General features: G+C 37.8%; 1 protein-coding gene across 1 annotated transcript in view; it reads right to left on the reverse strand.

The window, feature by feature from the left end:
* LOC131029684 (protein HIGH CHLOROPHYLL FLUORESCENCE PHENOTYPE 244, chloroplastic) overlaps positions 1 to 24,438 on the reverse strand; it is a 205,264-nt gene that overhangs the window by 21,381 nt on the left and 159,445 nt on the right. The window contains exons 5-6 of the mRNA XM_057960272.2: positions 5,914 to 6,006; positions 5,707 to 5,802 (exon numbers count right to left, since the gene is read on the reverse strand). Coding sequence (XP_057816255.2) covers positions 5,707 to 5,802; positions 5,914 to 6,006 — 189 coding nt within the window. The remainder of the gene's footprint in view (positions 1 to 5,706; positions 5,803 to 5,913; positions 6,007 to 24,438) is intronic.

A 24,438-nucleotide genomic window follows, 5' to 3' on the forward strand; every position in this document is an offset into this window, starting at 1 on the left:
ATGTAATCTGTTTATTTCTAATGACCAATTCATCAAGACTTCAAAATTTAAATCCTTTTTGTATAAATTGAAAGGCAAGGCCTTAAGAGAAACAGTGGATACAATTACAGACAACAACAAAGGTCAGCTACTGGGAACTTTAAAGATGGATGTTGATCATGAGATGGAAACCATGACTCTTGAGAAGGGGAGAAAATTTTTGGAAGATGCAAGTGTTTTGATATTTCATGGGTGGGATTTGAAATCTACACTAGTATTTGACAGTTTCCTTCATAACAATGGTGCAAAACATAAATTGAGCCTTGCAGGTGTTACTCTTGATTTGGGCACTCTATCCACCAAACAAAAAGGCCCATGATTGTTGACACTGAGAAGGCATTCGGGCATGTGATGACTTTCAAAGTGGGAGAAACAGACCCTGTGATCACAGCTGACCTGGGCATAAATGTAGCCAAGCTGAATAAGACTCAAATTTAGTTAGTTATGAAAGAGAGGGATGCATACAAGCACAATAATAGCAAATTGATTAAGGAAATTGAGTCCTTGAGAGATATACTCAATACTGCAGGACCAACACCCATGCTCACTCAAGGAGAAAGTTCCCAACCATAGGATAAGTATAGAAAACTGAAAATGGAGAACCAACAACTACAAGATCAGCTGGCTAACATCAAATTTGATATAATGTCAACATTCATCAAAGGAGATTTACTGCTATGATGACATGGATGGACAAATGTTGGACTACTTGTTCAAAGAATCGGCGAGCCATCATAGAGCATGAAAGGTTGGAGGGTCGGTTGAAGGAAAAGTCTAATGAAGTACAAAAAAGGAGCAGCTTTGATGCCACAATGACAAAGGATATTGAAAGTTTGATAGAGGACCACAGGAAACATGCAAAGGAAATGATAGACGAATCTGAATATTTTGTCTTTGATAAGGAAAAGGGGATACCATCTTTGCTAACTGAGGATGGAAAAATAAAGGAGCAAATCAGGTGGATCCAAGATTGCCAAAAGTACCTACAGGATGCTTTGAAAGAAGCCAAGAGGGGAGATTCCGATGCAGTCAGCAACCATATGGAGGATATGATTGCTGCAGAGAACATGGCAAGGAACACTGTGGAGGATTGTGACACTCATTTAAGACAGAGATATGCTGATCATTTAATGAAAGTGCATATGTGCTTAATTAGATCCTAGGGTACTTAGTTGTCAAGTTAATTTCTATATTAATTAAGATTCAAAAGACTCTTTGAAAGGGCACGACCCCTCACTTTATTATAAGCATGTAATGTACTCATTGGAAAAGACATCATCATCAGTAGTTTTATATACACTCTGCAAAAAACATTTTTCATTCGAGTAATAGAATCAATGTTTTGTGCTGTGGAAGATCTCTTATTTCTGGATATCAGTTCTCTATGATTTTCATTTCTAGTGAATGAATGCTATCTTAAATTATTTTATGAAAGAGTTACTTGTCATCATAATAATCTAATAAAATAAGATACATCTGTGACGACCCCATCCTTATGTTCTTGCTGGTTGGTCTTTTTAAGAAAAAGTTAATTTCAATCAAACTCATTGTTGTGGTGAATAGTAGTTCAAATAGTATTAAGAATTGGATATGCTGACAAATTCATCTAAAGGGTGGATTTTAAAATTGTCTCATAGGGTTATACGTGAAATTCTAGAAGAGGGTGACTTTGTAGCCCAAAAGGAGAAAGCACTGGTCATTAACTTGCAAAATTTTATTCAAAATACTCATATTTTTTTAGAAGTAGGAAATAGAAGTAAATAGAAGAGTAGGAAGTAGGAAGAATAGAAGTAAGGACTATAGAAGTTAGAAGGAATTTAAAAGGAAGTGAAAAGATACAATCTGCTATAAAAAGCATCAACTTGAAGAATCAGTTCGTGAATAGGTATACCCGCCTAGGCCTTGCAGAGCCTGAAGTGCAGGAAGTGAGTAATCCCAAGGGTTCACTCTGTTCGTTGGCCAAGTCAATTGGAAGGTTTCAGCATAGATTCTGATATACTTTTACAACTTTCCAATCTGTTGATTTGAGAACCAACAGAGTGTAAACAAATGGGTGGAAGGTTACCTCTGGAATTATATAGTTGGACAGCAGTGGGCATGGGTGAAGTGGTTGCATTTATGCGAGTACTATTATTATACTACTCATCACATGTCCATCCAGATGACACCATTCATGGCTTTGTATGGGTATGATGCGCCCAACTTTCTGGACTTGTTGTTGAGTGACAGTAGAGTGTCGAGAGTCAGGGATCTTCTTCAGGAGAGTCAGCACATTGTAAGATCATTGAAGGAGAATATACAGAAGGCACAGAACCAGCAAAAACAATATGCAGACCAGAAGAGAGTTAAGCGATCATTTGATGTAGGTGATATGGTGTACTTGATGTTGCAGCCATATAGGCTATCCACCCTTAAGAAAAGTGGTGCAGAGAAGCTCAAGCCACGTTGTTATGGGCCATTTAGGATTGTCAGGCGTGTTGGATAAGTGGCCCATGAGCTGGAGTTGCCGGCAGATGCAAAGGTGCACAATGTTTTCCATGTGCCACGCCTCAAAAAGGCAATAGGACACCATGTTATTCCATCCACAGTGCTACCTCCTCTTGATGATGAGGGGAAGATGATATTAGAACCTGCGGCCATCATTGATTCCAAGGAGCGTAGATTGAGAAATAGGGTCATTAAAAAATATTTGGTTAAGTGGAAGGACCTCCTGGTTGAGGATGCCACTTGGGAGAGTGAAGATATAATACAACATCCTGAGTTGAGATTGCTTGGGGACAAGCAATTTCAGGGAGGGTGGACTATGATGACCCCTTCTAGCTAGTCATCAGTATCAGGTAGATTAGCCTATCATTTTGACCTAAGTTACCGATTTGGGTTCGGATTCGCGGAATCGGCAAAAGAAAAATCTTGGGTACGGGTACGGGTTCGTCCGTACACACACACACACATATATATATATATATATATATATATATATATATATATATATATATATATACTTTAATTATATATATATATATACACACATATATTATATATATGTTCAATATATACAATCCATACAAAAATAAAATATACATGTGACTTTCCATACATAAATGATAAATGATAAATCCATAATTGCCAATGCCAATAAATATTCATATATCGCAAATGTAACTAGTAAACTAATAACTAAAGTCTAATATCATATTCATAATTTGCAAAAAAGATAATATTCAAGTTTCAAGTCTTTTTTAAAAAGTCATAAAGGGGCGAATTAGAGTTTTATTATAAAAAAACTATTTTAAAAAGTCTTTTTTATTGTTTTTTTGACCTGTGGGCCTTGTTTTTGGGAACCCATGGGCCTGGGTTCACGTGGGTCCTCTTGGGTTCTCCCTGGGTTCCACCTGGGTCCTTCCCAGGTGGTCGGGTTCCCTGTGGGTCCTGCGTAGAACCAGGACCCAGACCCAGGCCAAAAGGGGAAGAACCGGTAACTTAGATTTTGACCCTTGTAGGCTAATGAGTGCGGACAGAGGGTCTGTTGAGGCAGAGATTTGGTCAACAAAGATTCACATCTTCTCGAGTATTCAGTATGTTCCGTTTTGACATTCGTTTGGATTCATTTGGACCTTATTTGCTATACTTACTATTTATAGTAAGTATGAGGTTGATCGAAAAGGACCCTTTCTATTTTTAGCATAGCATCTGGTCATATGGTGATTAGCAGGGTTGACTCCCATTTTAGATGGTATAGCAAAATAATAAGTATTTTGGGAGATAATAATATTTAATTGGCCTAAGTGATAATTATTTAATAAAAAGGTTATATTATCAAGTTATAACTCAACTTAATAATTGAGGGTCAAGTCATCATCGAAGGGGGGGGGCATTATTACAATTAATTATGGGGTCCAACATTAATGAAAAATTAAAAAATTTTCCTAAGTTCGATGCCATAATATTATAAATTGATATTATATAGCTTTTTGGGCAAAATTGAACTTCATGAAGAATATAAGGGGTTCTCAAGATGAAATCGAATCATTATGTGAATGTTTTCTTTAAACTTGTTTACTAGAGAGCATTGAGGTTTGAAGGGACCAAGGGTTTCTGCAAATTTCAGAACTATTGGGCATTGGAGAGCATAGCTTCTTCACTACAGCAGCTATCTGAGGTTGTGTAATATTCAGCTGAGGATTGCTAATCAGTTGGCTTCACACAGAGGACAAGATTGTGCTTATTGGACAAGAATTTAGAGGAGAATTAAAGGAGTTTTATGAGCAGATTTTGATCATTAAAAATTCACAATATTATCATCCACAGCAGGCCATATATCAGCAAGCAATACAGTCATACCCTTTGCACTAAGTTTTGGTTCGATTTGATTGAGGAGTCGTAAAAAAAATAGCGATTTGGGGTAGAGAAGAATCGGCCAGCATTAGGAAGGATAGCCATCCCAATTTTGGGAGTTTTGGTTTGATTTTGCACACATAAGGAAGGATCGAACTACTTCAAGAGTTGCTTTTTCACAGAACATTGAACCAGTAATTGATAATCATCACATCCGGGTATGCATGTCTATGTAAAGGCTTAATATTTTACAAGGATAATAAAGCTACATGTTTGCAGCTGTTGTCGCATATAGAAAACTCTGAATTTCCATTCTTTGTGAGTTTTATCAGTTTATGTTCATTTGCTTTTTAATATTAAACCCTTGCAAAATACAAAAAAAATTTAAAACTTCGAAACAAAAAAATCACCAGTATCAGCAGTTAGAACAAGCAGGATTCTTTACATAAGCTTGAATTCTACTAGCTATTGATAACAATTTTCTTTGATTTTTCCCGTGTACAACATTTTAACCCCATGTCTTGGCCAAGTGAATTTCATCATAATCTCACGTTTTAGTTCTTCATCTTGAAGGTCACTGACTCATAGGTTTAGTGAATCCTCCTTGAAAATGCTCAATACTACCTTACCTTACACAACAGGCTTGATCACCACCCAATCTCAAGAACTAGGGAGACCAAAACTGACTGTCAAAATCATAAACATAAACTAACACCTAAGGCAAAACAACTAAGGAAAACGAAAGCTAAGGGGTCCCCATATGCAATGGGGCAATGTGTGTAAAGGTCACAACACTATGCAATTTTGTTCAACACTTCAGTTGGACACCTAACAAAGAGGCACACTTTTTGAGTCTTTTACCACCTTTTTAAACACTTAGGCATATGCTTTTTGGGTCTTTTTGAACCTTTTTCTATAGACTGAGACTTTCCTTTCCTCCCTTGTTTGAGCTTCGATCTTCACCTCACTAGATGGATTGGAAAGTTCTTTTCCTTGACTTTGCAAACACAATGACTACAATCGACAAAAATAACATTCGTGACCATGGGAGACATGGATTCAATTGTCGCTCATGAAACAAGGAATGTCAAGGATTTGACTTGAAAGATGACTCAGTATAAGACCTTCACTTCTGTATGGTTACAAGTTACAATACAACACTATAATTTTATCTTTTATCAAAAAAAAAAATCTTGAGTAACTAGTTAGTAGCACTAGTCCTCTATGTCATAGGTGGGGTAAAATTAGTCCTTGAGAGCAGCTATCATTAGAGATGAAAATTATTAATATCAACAAGACTACACACAACATATTGACAATCTAACAAGATACCTCTGAAGTGGTCCAAGCACGAGGTCCAGCAAATGTCAAGAACTTATTGTTTGTCTTTTCATTACGAAGAGCCATGAATGTCATTCTAGCTATATCCTGCCAATTAAAAGTGTGGTATTAAATCAACTTTTGAAATAATCTCACCTACTAAACTATAAATGCAACAAAGTGAAAATAGTCAAGAGCTATTGTTGCTAAAATTGGCACCTGGGTATCCATGTAAGCTATCCGGGTAGGTGCATCAGTTCCCCAGACTGCCTTATCCTCTAAAATGGGCACTGCATACTGCCCAATCAAACCCTGGACAATTGGAGTTTTTTGGTAAGGAGAAATAAATCATATGTACAAAGGAAAATAAAAGGTTCATCTAAATAAATGTACAAAGCACATTAGGAATTTCAAACAAGCCTATAATTATTTAGGTGGACTCTTCTATTGGAAATTTAAATAGTATATCGATTCAGTTACTTTGATACTTGGGTCAAATTCTCAGAAAAGAAAGCTTTGATTTTTTAAAATTTACAAAATACAAGACACAAAATTGGGTGCAACCAAAGACAAACAGAAAATGTATAATTTCACTCTTTCAAAATTTAAAAACAACATAGACTGTAGGGACAAAAGACTCAATCCCATTCCAAGGAGAAGGAATGCAACAATACATATCTTTTTTAACTTCTTTCCCTTGGAAAAGCATACATTGTCAAGTACATAATCTAAAACTGTTTTTAAGGTATTTTCTCATGTAAACTGAGATCCGTATGATTTTCTAATGCTCTTTTTTTTTCTACTGTATATATTTATCTTTATAAAATGCATAAATAAATCAGGCATTCATGATTGGCAAGTTTCCATGAGTCGATACAAGAGAAACCCCTCTAATCCTACACATTTGAGTAGTTCAAACTTCAGATGCTACACAGTTCATCAGACAATAAAACTTTTAGATCAAGGTACATCAGCATCAAACTCTGATTCAATAATTGTTACAACTAAACTTCTCTAATGGTTACAAAATTGTATTCAACAAGGATTAGTGCTTGGTTGTTCTTCATGGAGTAATGAACAAAGGTGTATACAAGATTGATACAAAAAATATTAATGATTATGATTGTGTTCATAGTTCCAAGACTTGCCAAGAATCACCTAGACTTGGCAAGTCCAAAGGCGGGCGACCCTAGACAAATTTGGAGACTTGGCAATCAAGTACTCACTAGAATTGACGAGTCTTGAGGGGAAGACTTGTCTGCAATTGGGTTTAGAAAAAATATTATTAAATAAAATAAAATAAAATAAAAATAAAAACTCACTCAAAAGCTTGTCTTATATTAGTGTCCTACACCCTAAAAGCAACTTCATTTCATTTTCAAACCAAAGGAGAAGGAAAAAAAAGAGTTTTGCGCCAAAATTGGATTGCATTTAAGGGAAACTAGAAATGATATTGAAAAAATATCACTGGTTGAATCACATTTTGGCAGGTTTGTAGCTACTTTTGTGCATCTAGTCTACAAAGGATTGGGAAGAGCTCATCATTGATTTCAAGCGATATTTAACAGGTAAGTTTGTACTTTGAAATTTTTTTTGACTTTTTTAACAAAAATTCCATTTCTCTTTTACATTTCTTTTATCTATTTTCTATTTTGTTTTAGTGGACCAAAGAACAAACCCTAGTTGTGCTTTTTTTTTAAAACCTAGTTTTGTTTTTTTAACAAACCTAGATTTTTTTATATTAGTTAAATTACAAACCATAAACATTAATTTTTTTCTATTTATATGTTATTGAAATATTCTTTAGATTTATAAATTTTCTTTATCACAATGTCTGAACCCCCAATTAGAACGGACCCTTGTTGGAAACATGCTATCCCTGGGCAAATGAAAGGAGAGATAACTTGTTGTCATTGCAAAACAACTATACTTTGGTGGAGGCATTAACAGATCAAAATATCGCCTTGCACATATACCATGCTGTTGTGACCATTTCACACATCGCCCCATTAAAATGGGGACCCCCTCTTTTTTGCTCTTGTTTTGCCTGTTCTTCTCTCTGCTTTAGGGTTTTGGATTAAATGAGTGAGTCGTCTGGATTAGGGTTAAGCCTTAGGGTTTCCTTTGATATTTTCAAGCCGAAGTCCAGTCCAATTTTGACAGATTATTAAGCATCCTCGCATTGACTGCAATTTTGAAATAAGATGAGCCTGCCAGGAAGTCAAGTTTGTCTCAGGATGGGTCCAGTTGAGATTTTGAAGGCAAATTCGAGTTAGGTCTAGGTGATAGCATTTTAATGATAAGATTATGCAATTTTGTCTGGGTGAATTTTGACCAAATTTTTGAAGGTTTACTAACTGGCCCCTGGCCTTGGAGATGACCTAATTTTGCCTTGTCAAGTGATTGAAGACCAAAAATATGGATATTTTGGCCTATAGAGGTAAAATCGCTCCTATCCCTCACCCAGGGACCAGGGCGAAAATGATATTTGGTGCATATTGGTTATTGACTTGTTTAATTTGTTTTGTGCAGGGTCTCCAGGAGGACAAATTGGACGTAAATTGAATATTTTGAAGATTTCGAAGACTCAAAAATGATGAATTTTGAAGATTCAAGACAAGTTCGCTCCTGTCCCTCACCCGGGGACCTGAGCGATTTTCCTCAAACACACCTTCTTGGACATTTTTTGGATTTGGACTTTTATTCATAACTTGCGAAATGATGGTATCTTCCCCAGCAAAGGAAATTTGAGATGATAATTATGAAGATTTGACCCTAAGGACCAAAATCGCTCCTGTCCTTCACTGGAGGACCGGAGCTTGTTTTTCAAAGTTGCACTGTCCTTACAGGACCAAGACAATTTTTTGATTGGAAGAGATCAAGGAGGGCATGTTTTGTCCATTGAATATAATTTGAGTAATTGGCAAGCAAGGAAATATGCTAAAATGACAAAATCGCTCCTGTCCCTCACTGAAGGACCGGAGCTCGAATGCCAAGTTTGCCTTATCCTTGCAGGATTTAAATGATTTTGCGATTTGAGAAGGACAAGGAAAGTACGTTTTGCTCATTGAATATAACTTGAGCCGTCTACGAAGTTGAAAATCAACCCAAGTTGCAATAGGCGCTCCTGTCCTTGACCTAGGGACCAGAGCGATTTTCCCTCAAGACAAGTTTTTGGCCAAGGTAAAGCGAATTTCAAGCTTGATATAAAGGAAAGAGGGCATAGTCACTCCATTGAAGATAATTTTGAAGGTTGCAAAACGCAAAGTGAGCCCATAATGGCCAAGGCGCTCCTGTCCCTCTCCAAGGGACCAGAGCGATTTCCTCATAAGGCAAATTTCCCGCAAAGTTAAAACGAATTTCATGTTGGAGATGAGTGAAGGAAAGCATAATGAATCCATTGAAGATAGTTTTGAAAGTTAGCAAAAAAATGATTGAGCTTATAATTGTAAAAACGCTCCTGTCCCTCACCAAGGGACCAGGGCGAAAAATGTATTATCAAGACTTCCCTTCCAAGTTTGGTAGGATCCAAGCCAAGGCGCATGATGGAGATGATATTAGGAATGCTTCGAAGAGGAACAAAGTTGCAAAGACCACGAGAACTTGATGGAATTGGCTAAGGCGCTCCTGTCCCTCACACAGGGACCAGAGCGAAATCTTCAAATTCGCCTTATTGCCTAACATTTTGGAATGCTACTTTCGTTTGCAGGACTCGAGATGGATTAAGGAACAACATTTTACACCTTGAAGACAATTTGATATCAATATGATTGAAGATTTACGCCATGGACTAAGGATTGCTCCTGTCCTTCACTGGAGGACCAGGGCGATTTCTATAAAACCAGTCATTTCCTTCCAAAACCATGTCAAGGCAAAGTCATGCAAGGTCCAAAACGTCTTTAGGAAGGCGATGAACAAGGAACCACCCTTAAAAAATTGACTAACTTAAGCACAAATGCAAAATCGCTCCTATCCTTCACTGGAGGAACAGGGCGAAAATCCTTGGGAGAGCTCATTTGGTCTTGAGAAAGCAAATTGGACATGCATGAAACGAACAATAAAGATCATTGCCTGCCTCACAACTCGATTTGGCGACTTAGAAGATAAAGACCAAGGGCAAAAGGTAAAGATCGCTCCTGTCCTTCACCAAGGGACCAGGGCGAAAATCTCTAGAATATCAAGCTTGCCTTACAAAGGACAAGTTAAGCATGTATGGAATGGATGGAGGAAGATCATCAATTGCCTTGCAACATGAATTGGCGGTTGGAAAAGACAAGAACCAAGGCTAAGTGTGGGATCGCTCCTGTCCCTCTCCAAGGGACCAGGGCGAAAGTACTTTAAGGCACACTCCTTCCACAAAAGGAATGAATTAAGCTCAAGGTTCCCAAGCAAAATGCTATTTTGGACGTCCAAGATGGGACTTTGAACGTGAAAAACAAGAAATGCAAGGCCAAATGAAAAGGGCGCTCCTGTCCCTCTCCCAGGGACCAAAGCGAGGTTCTCAACAAGGTGGTATTTTTACCATGCTTAGATGCCAATGTCATCTTAATCGCATTAAATGCTAAGTCCGCTAAAACTTTGAAATATTTTTAATTAAAATTGGCATTTAATGAGTTCGCATAAGGCATTTAATAATTAATTTAGCCTTTTAAAAAATCAAAATTTAATAGCAAAGGCATTTAATTAATTAATTATTAAATTAAGTGAAGGGAGTGCGCTTGGGGTTTTATTTTAAATATTTTATAAAGGTCGGCCTCCTTTTTATTTAATTTTGTTTATTATTTGCTTCATTTCCACCAAGTCGGCCTATGGGAGAGTATAATGGTGAGCGCCTATATAAGAAAGGTATTTTTGAAACATTTTATCCATCATTCAATCATTGTTTAAATGCGATTTGGAGAAGCAATAGAAGGAGCAAAATCTCATCCAAGGAGAAGTGCGAATTTTGATCCAAGGAGTGCGAATTTTGTTGGAGGTGGAGCGAATTGTTCCTCAAGGCGTTGAAGACCCACAAGGTGGTGAAGTTGATGAAGGAGGCGCCTTTGCTAGAAGACTTCGATATTCATTTTGCCTAGCAAATTTCTTAATTTTTGCATCTTTTTTAGAGCTAGTTCTCAAAGAAAGGTATGGTGAAGATCTTCCTAGCCTAATTTTGAAATTTTGAATTGCATAATCGTCATATTTAGGAAATGATAATTCAAAGATTTATCATGAAGTTTCCTAAATTTTAAGCTTAAACTTAATCTATATTTTTACGTTCCAAGGTATATTGCTCATTATGAAATGTTGTGTAGCTGTCAAGATGGCGACCCCAAAGCCAGGAGCATCCACCAGTCGTCCAGCCCTCATGAAGGAAGATCAAAGGAATGAAGAAATGGAGACCAAGATCGTGTCAAAATGGAGCAACATTGGAGATACCAACTTGGGAAACTTCAATGTGAAGAAGTTTCGAGAGGTCCCCTACATTGGAAAGCCATCACCTGTCGCAAGGAGAATAATTGAAAGTGGCATCATCAAGGCGGCCGGCTTCCTGTTGATGTGTATTTTGTACACAATCATACACAGAATAAAATACCTAAAGGCATCTTATCCTCTCTTGAGAAAATAGTCTCTAACTGCTGAAGATTCGCGTAAAGGATCAGTTAGGTAGACTCCAAGGTTCTTTTAGTGGGGTCTCCACGTGTGGACAAGCTCCAGTGGTATGATGTGATTTGCTGGAATCACAAGGGGACTTACATTGAACTTCCGATCTGCTTTGCTGGACACAGGCTCTTACTAACTTAGATTAAAAAAAAATGGAAAAAGGATAAAGGCGAAGAGAGGATCTAATCCTAATACTAAGAATGTAGGAGCAATGACTTGACCTTTTGATGAAACTCTAACTAGATCTTGTTTTGACATCAATGGAACATCTACACAAGACTAGTGCGATCTTCTAAGGGAGCTTTATGATGTTCAAATCATCACCGCAGGCATAGATACCATCCAAGTTGATGCATATCAATGAAGAGGCGACAAATTGAAATTGAGCTTAAGCTGAACGATTCCAGTTGACTACGCAAGGCAAGTCTGCAATCAACAAACTGCTAGTAGTATGGATGTACGAATTCCACCATCAGTCAATCACATTCCCTCCATTCATTTAATCATCTACCATCTAAGATTGAAGACTCAACAAGAAACCATGCAAATTGCAAGAAAACGACATATTTCACCATTACTTCAATGAAAATGGAGTTTGTTTACAATCAATGGCAACAATTTCTTGCCTTGTCCTCCTATTCTACTCTAATTGCTATTCTATCAACTATATTCTAACTCTTCCAACTATTTACAACTCTCTCTAATCATCTAAAATTTTTTTTACAAAATGAAATGCCTGGGCTTATATAGTGCCCACAATACAATTTGATGGCTTAGATCAATTCAAGATCAATGGCCAAGATTTTACAATGAAAACCCTAATTAGGGTTTGTTACAACCATTACATAACATTTAATGCTTGACCAATGATAAAATTGTATTGCTTGGACACATGTCCCTTTTAGAAAAATCGACCAATGGATAGCCGGGGTAGGTACATCGGAGTTTGTGCCACCTTCCATGAGTTAAGTACATTGAATCTGGACCTGCTGAGATGGACTTCACTGATTGGAGAAATGATGACTAGGACGCCACCTCATCTGACACTTGAAGCTTGCTAGATATTCAATTTGATGTCGTTGAGAGGCTATCTTTAATTAACTCTTGTTCTAACTCCTTTTGTCCTTGATGTGCAGGATGACGATGTACCTCGCCTTGGAACGCTGGATTGAAAGAGGTCGCCCATGTCTTGGCTTGATCGTCCTGGCGAAGACCGTCCTTGATCCGGCTTGATTTTCCTTGATGAGACCTCCATTTGATGCCTACACAACATTTCAAAATTAGTACCATGATTTTGCAATACATAACATAAATTAGAGAGCAATTTTTTAGGAAACTTAATGATAAGTCCTTTATTAATCATTTCCTAAAAAACGATTGAGCTAAGGAAAAACAAAATTTCAAAATTAAGGCAATGACAATCAAAATTTGAAATTAAAACAAGAGATCTTGCCATACCTTACTTGAGAGTTTAACTCTAAAATGCAAAATGAATACAATTGCCTAGGCAAAATTGACGTAAGATGGTCATCAACGTGATTCTTCTTCAAAAAGACAACTTCGCCACCTTTGATATGTCCTTGGCAAGTGATTTCCTCTTCAAGTTAGCAATTTCGCCATCTTTGATATGTCTTTGACGTCCTAGGCAACTTCGCTCAAATAGAAACTTCAAGTTCGCCTCTCCTTTGGATAGTAGTTTCGCACCACCTTTGATTGAATTCGCTCCTCTTCTTGAATGATAATTTCGCCCTTCCTTTGTATGAAATTCGCTCCTCTTTTGCCTTCTCCAAGTTGCATATGAGAGATGATAAATGATGATGTGAAAATGAAATAAACACCTTCCTTTATAGGCGCTCACCTTCATATTGACCTTAGGCCGACTTGATAATTAATAAGGCAAATTAAACGATTTTTTAATAAATAATAAAGGCCGACCTTGACAAAATAAACCCAAGCGCTCCCTTTTGATTTTTATTAAATTAATAATTAATTATTAAATGCCTTTATTTTTAATTAATAAATTTCGATTTTTTACAAAGGCAAAAAATAATTAATAAATACATACCATGCGCTATTTAAATGCTTTTAATTAAATATCGATTTTTTTCTAGCATTTAAATAAATTTAAAAAATGTTTGTTTAGCGCCCAAAAATGAAAAAGTGGGAAGATACGTACCTCATCGCCCTGGTCCCTGACTGAGGGACAGGAGCGATTTTGCTCTTGTGGGCCTCATTTCACTTCATCACCTTCGAAAATTATATTCAACGGATTCGCAATGCCTCCTTTCATTCATTCATGCCTTGAGATCGGTTGAAATTTGGCGAGAAAATCATCTACAACAAAAATCGCTCTGGTCCCTTCCTGAGGGACAGGAGCGAACTTAAGCATTTTGGTCCTTTGTTGACGTTTGATAATCTTCAATTTGTCTTCAACGGGTTCGATTGACCTCCTTTCTTGCCTTCGAACATAAAATTTGCTTGATCTTTGCCCAGATCGTACCTTATGAAGAACTTCGCTCTGGTCCTTCAGTGAGGGACAGGAGCGAATTTGACCCTCTAGGCAAAACTTCATCATTTCATTGTTTTTGATCAAATCTGGATGTTCTATCATGCTCATTTCGTCCTTCACCATGCCTTTGATGTCTCGATTCGTCCAAACAAGGTCAGGAATGGCTCAACTAAGCATTTTCGCTCTGGACCCTTGGTGAGGGACACGAGCGATTCGCCTTGGTCCCTTGGAGAGGGACACGAGCGCATTTCGCTCTGGACCCTTGGAGAAGGACACGAGCGAAATTTGACTTTTCGCACTCTCGATCAGGACAATTTTAATGGAATATAACATTTAAGTATAAGTGACATTTACTTATACTTTAAGTTATATTCCATATATACTTTCAGGATGTTTGAGAGTGGTTTCAGACCTCCAGGAGTTATATTGCAAAATCTAGTTTTTGGAGGTTTTTTCAGTTTCCAGACTTAGTCAAATTTCAGGGTCAGGACATTCCAGACTTAGCCAAATTTCAGGATCAGGACCTCACTCAAGCCGGACTTGCTACCCTGTTGATCTCCCCGACAGCACTTCAAGTTATATTCATTTGATAAAATGTACCTCTTTGGACCTTCTCACATCGTCAAGACGTTAAAATCTTGCAAGGACAAAGCAAAATTGGATTTGTAGCTCCGGTCCTTCACTGAGGGACAGGAGCGATTTAGGCAATTAGCACTGTTATGGACGTCCCAAAAATCTTCAATTTATATTCAACGCATTTATCTCATGTTTTTCCTTGTTTTTGAACGTAAACTTGCCTTGACCTTTGTCTGGATTTTGCATAATGAAGGAAATCGCTCTGGTCCCTGGGAGGGGGACGAGAGCTACAAGGTACCTCGCCCTGGTCCCTTGGAGAGGGACAGGAGCGATTTGGTCAATATAGGTCATTCTCCTTCGTTTTTGCATCTCAAATTATATTCATTTGGCAAAGCGTCTTCCTTCGGACGTCCTCAAATCATTAAACTTTCAAAATCTTGCAAGGACAAGACGAAATTTGAATTGTAGCTCCGGTCCTTCACTGAGGGACAGGAGCGATTTTCTTCCTGGAGGCCTTTCTGTGCTCATGAAAATCTTCAATTTATATTCAATGGAAAGATCTTGTCGTTCTCCATTATTTCAAACGTAAAATTTGTCTGGACTCTGCAGGGACGATGAGATATTTGAAATTGAGCTCCCGTCCTTCACTGAGGGACAGGAGCGATTTTGCTCCTACAGGCCAAAATAACAAGATTTTTCACATTTTAACACTTCACGAGGTGAAAACAAATCAATTCCAATGCCCAGGATCAAACTTCAAAAAAGTCAAAATTTGGTCAAAAATATTCAATTGGACAAAAATTCACATTTCATCTTCAACACTTAGACAAATTTAAGCTCTGCATCAACATTCCAATTGAAAATTAGACCATTCTGGCAAATTCATTGCATTCAAAATTTGCATTCTAGAAAAGGAAAATCAAAAAGCTCCCAAAACCGACTGGATTCTAGTCCGAAAAGACGGTAATTAAAACCCTAAGGCTCGACCCTAAATCCAGACAACTAACAAACTAACAAAACCCTAGAAAAAACAAAGCGAAAACGAACAAAACGAGCAAAAAAACATGGGTCCCCATTTGCAATGGGGCGATGTGTGAAAACGTCACAACACTTCCCTCCAGCAGTCCAGTGCCAAGAGCTGATGATTGAGTGTGCTCGCCATTATGATCCACAGTCAAGATCGATCGTGTCCAAGGAAGGAAACACTTTGGCTTATCTTTCAGATGAGGCTATCAGTGAGGCTCTTCATCTGCCAGAACATAAAGACATGATTTACAAAAGCTTGGAAGGAGCTAGATCCATGTACGAAGATGATCCAGACATTTGCTCGAGCATCATCAACAAGAATTGGTTACTCAAAAGTCGTCCTCGCCTGAGCAAGATTCCCAACACACCACATAGGATCGACTTCCAGGAGGAGTACAGAGATTTGGTAACCTTACTCAATCGAGTTACAGGGGCTCCTCAAGCCTTCTATTTTGAGAAGTGGATGTTCTTCTTTATCCAAGTGATAGTTCAAGGAAAAGGAACAATTCATTGGGCTAGAATCATTAGCCATTGCTTGGATGTACAGTTGAGAAGACTGAAGGCTACCAAGTCATTTCACATGAGCTCGTACATCATGTATGCCTTGATCAGGAGTTTTGAATATGCAGGACTACCTCACAGGGGAGCGATTGGAAGAGGACCTGGAGAGGTCAGAGTTTGTGACTCTTATGTTCATTTGCATCATCCACCTGGGAGTAATTACAAGTTAGTCAATGATACTTTCACAATGAACATCACCAGGACACTGCAAGGCGGGATTCATAATCGGCTATCTCAAGAGGCACAAGAACTTGTAAAGAGGTATGGTGCTTGGTTTATCCAATTCCAGAAGTTTACATATATTAGAGTTCATGGGTGTCCTTCACCTCCATATATGTTGCCAAGATATCCGACAGACAGGATAGTACTACTTGAGGTGACTAGGCAGTTAGCAGCTTATGCGAAGGCATTCAGACACAGGCATGGAAATGGGATTCCTGTACCTATCATACTAGGAAATTCAGTTGAGGTATGTCCTAATGCTCCAGCTTTAGATGATGCAGAAAGGGAGTTGGCCTTATATTCATTTTCATTCTTTTCATTGAGGGAGAATTTTGATCCTTATGGGCATATAGAAGAGACAGTTGGTAGAAAATACAAGCATGAATGTCAGGTAGAGGACTTTTGGATGAATCTCTCAGATGATTTAGAAGTGAAAAGAAAGATGCATTCCAGATTGCCTTTGGATTTCATCAGGAAATGCAAAGTTTACAGAGTGGCCGATCAAGCTCAGGACAGTGGCAGGCACCTCCAATCCTCTTATGATAGAGAGGACAAGGCAGTAAAGATAGATTGGAATGAACCTGAGGTTGTGGACTTGAAGACTTTGATGGCTCCAGTTTTGTCCTGTACTCGCAGATGGGTTGATGTGCAACATCAAAAATTGAGAGAGCAGAATATATCAATGACTTTTACTTTGGAGGAAAGGTCGGCAGAAGGAGGAGCAAGCGCAAGTGAAGGCCATCTTCATCCTAGAAGCACAAGCGAAGGCAATCCTCACCCCAGAAGCGTAAGTGAAGGCAATCCTCATCATAGAGGTGCGAAGAGGAAAGAAAGACCTGAGAAAAGAGAATCTTCCAAGAAGAAGCAAGAGGCCAATCGAGATCGCTCATCCGGCACATCTTCTCGACAAGAGAAGAGGGTACTTGAAGTTGAGGAATCTATGGAGTCAATGGTTCAGAATGATAAACATGAAGAAGGACAGGCATCTCAACGATCATCAAGTCAATCTCCCCAGGTCAATGAGCTACATGAAGACAAGGATGATGATGAAGCAACATCTCCTCTCTGGAAAGAAGAGCCACTACCTAAAGAAATACAAGTTAGAGAGACAAGGTCCGCCATTCCAGATTGGTTGAAGGAGAGACTAACAAGGGTGATTGTGATCGAAGACGAAGATAATGTGATTGATTTAGATAGCCTTGTTGGAGATTCTCAGGGAGTAACAAAAAGAAGGAAGGCCACCAAAATGTCCAAGATGATCAGAGATGAGACAGGGTCCAGGAAGTTGTAGATAGCTACACCGGCAGTGGACAAGTACGAGGGTGAGATCCTTGCAGAGGAATATGATGTAGAAACCGTTGAGCTTGGTCCACTCACCACCGAACAGGCATTGGATGAGGCAACTGATTCATTTGAGGCACTTAAAGATAAACTTAAGGAAGAAATGGAAAAGAGTAGAAAACTTGAGAGAGAGGTCGGTGCTTGGAGAGGCTACTTTAGCCAACTCAGTCAGCCCTTGGGACGTCAGGATCCAGCAGTATCTCCCGTGCAAGCACTTCCCCTTGAATCAGTTGGTGAGGCAGAGAAAGTTAAGAGCTTGGTCCAGCTTATGAGCTCTTGGATTGACAAATCCCATACAGTTGCTGTTGAGTTTGCGACAAGAATGATGCAGACTATTCATCGGGCTATCCAGGTCCTTGAGATCATCCACAACCTAATGATAACAGTAGCCGCCTTTGCTCATACTAAAGATGTCATCATTCCTGTTCTTCAAGTAATCAGGCAAACATTAAGGAAGACCTTAGCACAAGAAAAGATAATGGATGGAGGAGCTCATAATTTACTCCAGTGGTCTACTTTACTCCAGATGAAGGAAGTTCTTTTTGAGGATACCAGCGCCAAATGCAATCAAGTGGAAGAGGTCATCCATCCAATCCAGGACAAGGTATTTGGGGTTCTATGCACTATTCTTGGTAGAAGGATCGAAGTTGAGACAGATGTGGATCTTCAAGAGTTGGAAGAAAGGGTCAAGGTCATCTTTTGCAAAGATGAGAGTGTGATTACAGATGAGCAAAGAGATCAAATGTTTGCTACTATGCTCCTGATTGAGAAAATCAAAGAACTCGAACCTGAATGGGACGCAGCTCTTCTCAAGGCCTTTGATCAGATTATTCACTTGGAAGAACGAATGAGGAATCTTCCTGAGATTCCTATTGCTGAGATTGAAGGAATCGTGTCCAGATTCATTGCATATGCTAAAAAGGAGCATTGGAAAGGGAATAAGGTTCTAGAAGAGAGGTTGTTATAGATGACATGGCACCTTAATTGTCATTGGTCTATGTTTCCTAGATTTTTGTGCCAAATTAAATATTTTGGCTATGCATTTAATGTTGTGCAATAAAAAGGGAACTTTTGTAATAAAACCCTAATTAGGGTTTAGGTGTCAGAATCTCAGCCATTGATCTTCTTTTGATCTGGGCCGTTCATTGTAATTGAGGATGCTATATATACCCTCACTCATTTTCATTTTGTCATTAGAAGATAAGAAATAGTTAGAAGTTTAGAGTTTTTGGAGAGAAGAAAGTTATTTTGTAGCAAGATTGAGCATTGAAGAAGGAATTTCAAGCAATTGTTGTTTATTTTGGCTTTGAGATCAATAAAATATTGAAGTTATGGTGTTTTATTGCAATTCTTGTGGCTATCTTCATGGTTGTTTACTTTCTTGAATCATTCTCAGTCGAAGTAGTATTTAAGTTTGAAAGGACTAAGTGTTGGGCTTGATTTTGGTGAGATTCACGTTCCAAACCACTAGCTTCTTACTGATTGTGGGAACGCCTTGTGTGGTCAACTGGAGAGACTTGAATTACTTAAACCTTCAATCGTCATTGAGCTTTGGATATGTGCCTTTGTGGTAGTGTCCATGATCCTTGATGAATTGAAAAATCATTTGTTACCTTAGAAGATCGCATCAATTTCAGTTGGGTTGTTATTTCATGGCAATATTGAAATTGGTAGAATCTTGCCAAGTCTAGCCTACATTAGGTCATTCTTAGGATTAGAATAGAATTTATCCCTTGCAAACCCCACCTTTTGATCTTTTTGAAGAACTTGTTAGTTTTAGGAAATCTTGTTCCTACAGCTTGGAGGACGTAAGGCCCCTTGATGAAACAGCATTCACAACGACCACTAGTGCTTATCCACACGTAGAGACCCTACATAAAAGAACATTGGAGTCACCCTGATTGATCCTTTTTTTGCGACATCTTCAGCAATCAGAGGCTTTATTCAAGAGAGGATAAGGTACCCTTGGGTATTTTATTCTGTGTATGATTGTGTACAAAATACACGTCAACACATGCCAAGATGCTAAATGATGCCCAAAAGTGCCTACTGATGTTATGCGTGAAGTGCAAGTTCAACTAGAAAACTTTGAGCAAAAAAAGAACTACAAAGAGTCAAAGAGAGGAGATGGAAACCATAGGTGGAACTAGAGAGTCTTCTTCTTCCATTCCTCCATTTAGGTCATCTTCAAGTGTTAGTAGTGGTAGTGGTAGTGGCAGTGGCATTGTTAGCATTGGGCCTATAGTATGTCCATCTAGGTTAGATTCATATATTTTGCCACACACTATTCTGGGTTCTCAACCATCACTTGAGAGCACAGGTTGGAACAAAGATAAACATGATGCAACTAGAAGTGCAATTGGAGACTTTTCGCTCTATTGCACCATTCCATGCAAAGCAATTTTTTTTTTTGTTTTAAATTATATAGCTTGATTCTTTGTCTCTTGAATTTTTATATTTAGGTGTATGCCAAATTCGAATTTTAACTCTCAATTTTACAATATTTATTTTATTTAATTTATTTGTGTTAGGTCTCCTTACTAGAAAAACACGGTGGATGCCATTACTATTTGTGGGCCAGAGTTCAATAAGGAGTTAAAGGACTCCATTTTGTCTCAAAAGGTGGCTGATGTGAAAGCCACAATAGATGAGTAGTGAGAGATATGGAGGAATAAGGATTGCACCATCATGATTAATGGTTGGACGGATAGAAGAAATAGAACATTGCTATATTTTCTTGTTTCTTCTTTAAGTGATTGTACTTCCTAAAATGAATTGATTTAGTGATTAAGATTTTTAATTTATGTTTTATTAAATTATTGAATTTGTTTCTTTCTCAGGTGGCATAGTGTTCATAAAATCTATTGATGCTTCTGGAAACACCAAAATGCTAAATTCCTTTGTGAAGCTTTGGAGGGAATCTTGGCAGAGGTGAGTAAGGAAAATGTGGTGCAAGTAGTTATTGATAATGCAGCAAATTATGTTGCTACAGGTAGACTACTCATGGATAGGAACCCATCATTATTTTGGGCTCCTTGTGTTGTTCATTGTCTTGACCTCATATTGGAGGATTTTGGCAAGATTTCATGGATCAAAGTGTGTATGGAGATAGCAAACAATATTTGTAATTCATGTACAATCATACATGGGTCCTCAACCTAATGAGACAATTCATAGGGAAGTAGTTTGCTCATCTTGTAGTAAACGAGTTTGCAATCAATTTTATCACATTACAATCCTTGCTTCAAGAAAAGGGAGCTTTTAGGGAAAAGGTTTGTTAGTGAGGAGTGGACTTCCTCATCATATGCTAAGACCAATGCAAGGGTTGATGTGGCTAATTGGATTTTTGATGAGAAAATATTTTGGGTACCAACCGTGGAGATCATAGAGGTAAATCTAATTCTACATTATATTTTTATTTTATTTGTTTATATTTGTTCAAACTTATGTTAATGTTTCACAATAATTGTAGTTCATACAACCTTTAATGGTTGTCTTACGAGGTGTAAATAGGGAGAATCCTGTAATGGGCTACATATATGAGGGCATGGATAGGGCCAAAGAGGCCATTAGATTCATTTTTATGGGAGTTGAGGATAAGTATCACCTCATATGGGAGATCATTGATAGATGATGGAACCTCTAGCTTCAAAAGCCCCTACACATAGTTGCTTATTTCCTCAATCCAGCATTCCAATTCCAAATTGATTTCAAGGCAAATGAGAAGGTTTTGAATGGGCTCTAACATAGCCATAGAGCAGATGATGCCTAATTTTGTTGTTGGAGCACAATAAGTCACCGACATTGAGATATTTTGACTTTTTGCACAAGGAGATCTCTGTGTACAAGATATATGCAAGGCAACTCGATTGAAATTGTATTTGGGAAAAATCTAGTATAGGCATAATTTAAGTTTAGAAATTAAAAATTTTCCTTTTTTATAGGATTGTTAAATATTGAAATTTGAAGTTGGACAATAAGATTGGTTTTTTTCTTTTCCTCATCTCAGATGCGTGGTGAGAAATATTTGGTGCTAGGGTACCAAATCTTCAAAGGATTGCAATTCGAGTATTGATCCAACCATGCAATGTTTTAGGTTGTGAGTACAATTGGAATATATTTGACCACATAAACTCCAAGAAGTGCAAGAGAATGTCAATGAAAAGGTTCAATGATCTAATTTATGTTCATTACAACCTTTGCCTTCACCACAAATAGATTTTGGATAATGACTTATTACCCATCACACTAGAGGAGGTTGATCTGCAATCAAATTGGATCACTAAGGTTGAGGATACTATATTTCGTGATGAGGACCTTATTGGGTTGCTAGGGTGAATAGAGAGGTAGAGGCAGTAACCATAGTATAGGAGGAGGTTAGAGCACGAGAAAACACCTTGCATGTTGGTGTAAGTGTCACTGAGACATAGGCAGATATCATGGCTGCATCGTCATCCAAGACTTGTCTTAAATGCCCACACAAGAGGGTCGAGTGATGCAAGCTCCTCTGAGCCATAGACTTCTATTTTTTGTTTCATATTTGCTAGAATTTTTGATGCCATGGATTTCATATTCCATGAGTTTTGTATACCTTCAATGATATTTATATATCTAAATGTGTTATTTCCTTAAGCTAAAATTTGTGTTTATACTTATGTGATCGACGTATACTTGTGAATGTGATCAAAGTAGCTTATATTTGTTGAGGTTATTGTGTCTTTAAAGTTTATTTGTTAAAGGGTGCAAGAAACAAGTTTTAAATCCTTAAAAATATCTGAATTTCTTGGGTTTTTCAATTGGTAAGTTTGCACTGAGTCCGAGTCTGAGTCAAAAATCAGCTTACCAAGTTTGAGGCGAGTCTGGGTCTTCTAACATTGATTGTAGTATAGTAGTTAACCATTGATTTATGGCCATGCGAACAATGACAATACACTATTGTGAAAAAGGTATCAATTAGTTCAACTACCATGGCTTCTTCAAGGGAAGAATTAAAGAGGGACATAAGAAAACACAACTCAGCAAACATAACAAAATCAGAATGTTTAAATGCTGAAATTCAACAATATAAAAATGATGACTATGGCACAGTTAGAAAATTGTAAAATGAAATTCAGATCTTCAAACTGGAAATCAACACTTGGGAAATCAATACATACGTAGCAAGACCAAATCCCCTAGTACAGTACTATTGTGACCTTTTCACACATCGCCCCATTGCTAACGGGGACCCCCTCTTTTCCGGCTTTCTGCGTTGTTAGATTAAGGTTTTGGCTGCTTAGTGGGCAATTTTGTGTTTCCCATGCCCAAGTCTCAGAGTTTTGATCATGCCTAGTGTTGTCTAGGGTTTTTGAAGTTATAGGATCAAGTTGCAAACATTGATATTTTAATGATCCTAAATTTTGTCTAAGTGTTACCTTTCTTGAGCGTTATCGTGTTTTTAAAGACGTGCGTCAATGATTTTAAAGTGCCAAGGTATTCCCAGATTTTTGGAGTTGTTTTCTTGCTCCTAAGGTATTATTTAAGTTGATTTTGCACTTTATCCTGATAATTTCCTAGCGTTTCGCTCAGTTTTTTTGGAAAATTTGCCTAAGTCCAGTCTAATTTTGATGTTTCTAAGCGATTTTGAGTGGTTAAAATGCCAAATTCCTAAGGGAAATCCATATTTCAAGGGTTAGAAGGTCAAATTCCATGCTAGAGGTGTTTTTCCCCTCATATTCCAGACTACCCACCCTTTTCCCCCACTCAAAATCCACACTACACATGGGTTTCCCCTGAAATCCATACTGGCTATGATTTTCCACCACTGTTTATCCATGCCTGGGTTGATTTTCCCTTGGAAGTGCTAAAATTTGGCGAAGTGTCATGATTTTTCCAGACTGCCATCGATTTTCCACCAGGCTGTTTTGTGACAAGTTAATGCAGTTTTTTGTGCAGACTCTCAGTCCATACCCAAGTCGATTTTCCACTGAGAGCATTTTGATGAGTTTTAAGTTCGTATTTTCATCCAGACTAAGGTCGAAATTCCCCCAGGGAGTGTTTTTTGCAAATGAAGTGAATTTGGAGTGTGGATTCCTTGTCCAGACTGTCATCGATTTTCCCTTGGAGTGTTTTGTATGCATTTTGATGAAATTTTGCATGGATTTTTATCCAAGCTAAGATCAATTTTCCCTTGTGGGGATTATTTTGACATTTTAAGTGATTTTAATGGGATTTTTTTTTCCAATTAAAGTCGATTTTCCCCTTGAGGCTCAATTTGGACTTAAAATTGAAATATTTAATAAGTGAGCCCCATTTTGATTGTTTTTAAATGATTATTAATGATTATTTAAAATTTTAAAAACAAAATTAAATAACTTGCAATAAGCACTTAATGTTTTAGCCTTCTAGAAGCAAGTGTTTTATCCCACATTGCTTGTGTGGTGAAAGTGAGAGGCAAAAGCAAGTATAAGAGAGGAGTCTCCAGCAATATTTTATTATTTAAATCTCCAGGTGTCTCCATGAAAGGCGATTTTTCTCTCTTATTGGTAAATTTTGGCAGAGTGATGAAGTGAAGTGTTGGGTTGAGGATTCTTTCCTCCTCCATTTTTTCCAGCTTGGCAATCCATCTCATTGCTGCCATTGAAGACCGTTTCTAGATTTTTTCGATTTTCCAAGTTTTTCGATTTTTCAAGTTTGGTGATTTTTGGTAGATGGCGATTTTTGGTGTTTGGTAACTTTGGCGATTTTCTCCTCCATTGCTGCTTGCTGTTCCAGACCTCCATTGTTGCAGATTTGAGCTACATTGAAGACATTTTCAAAATTCCAAAAATGGCGCTATGGCTGGGAAAGTTTGATTTTTATTTTGCAAGTGTTGGGAGCTTACTTTG

Source organism: Cryptomeria japonica, chromosome 9, assembly GCF_030272615.1.
Source record: "Cryptomeria japonica chromosome 9, Sugi_1.0, whole genome shotgun sequence".
Lineage (NCBI taxonomy): Eukaryota > Viridiplantae > Streptophyta > Pinopsida > Cupressales > Cupressaceae > Cryptomeria > Cryptomeria japonica.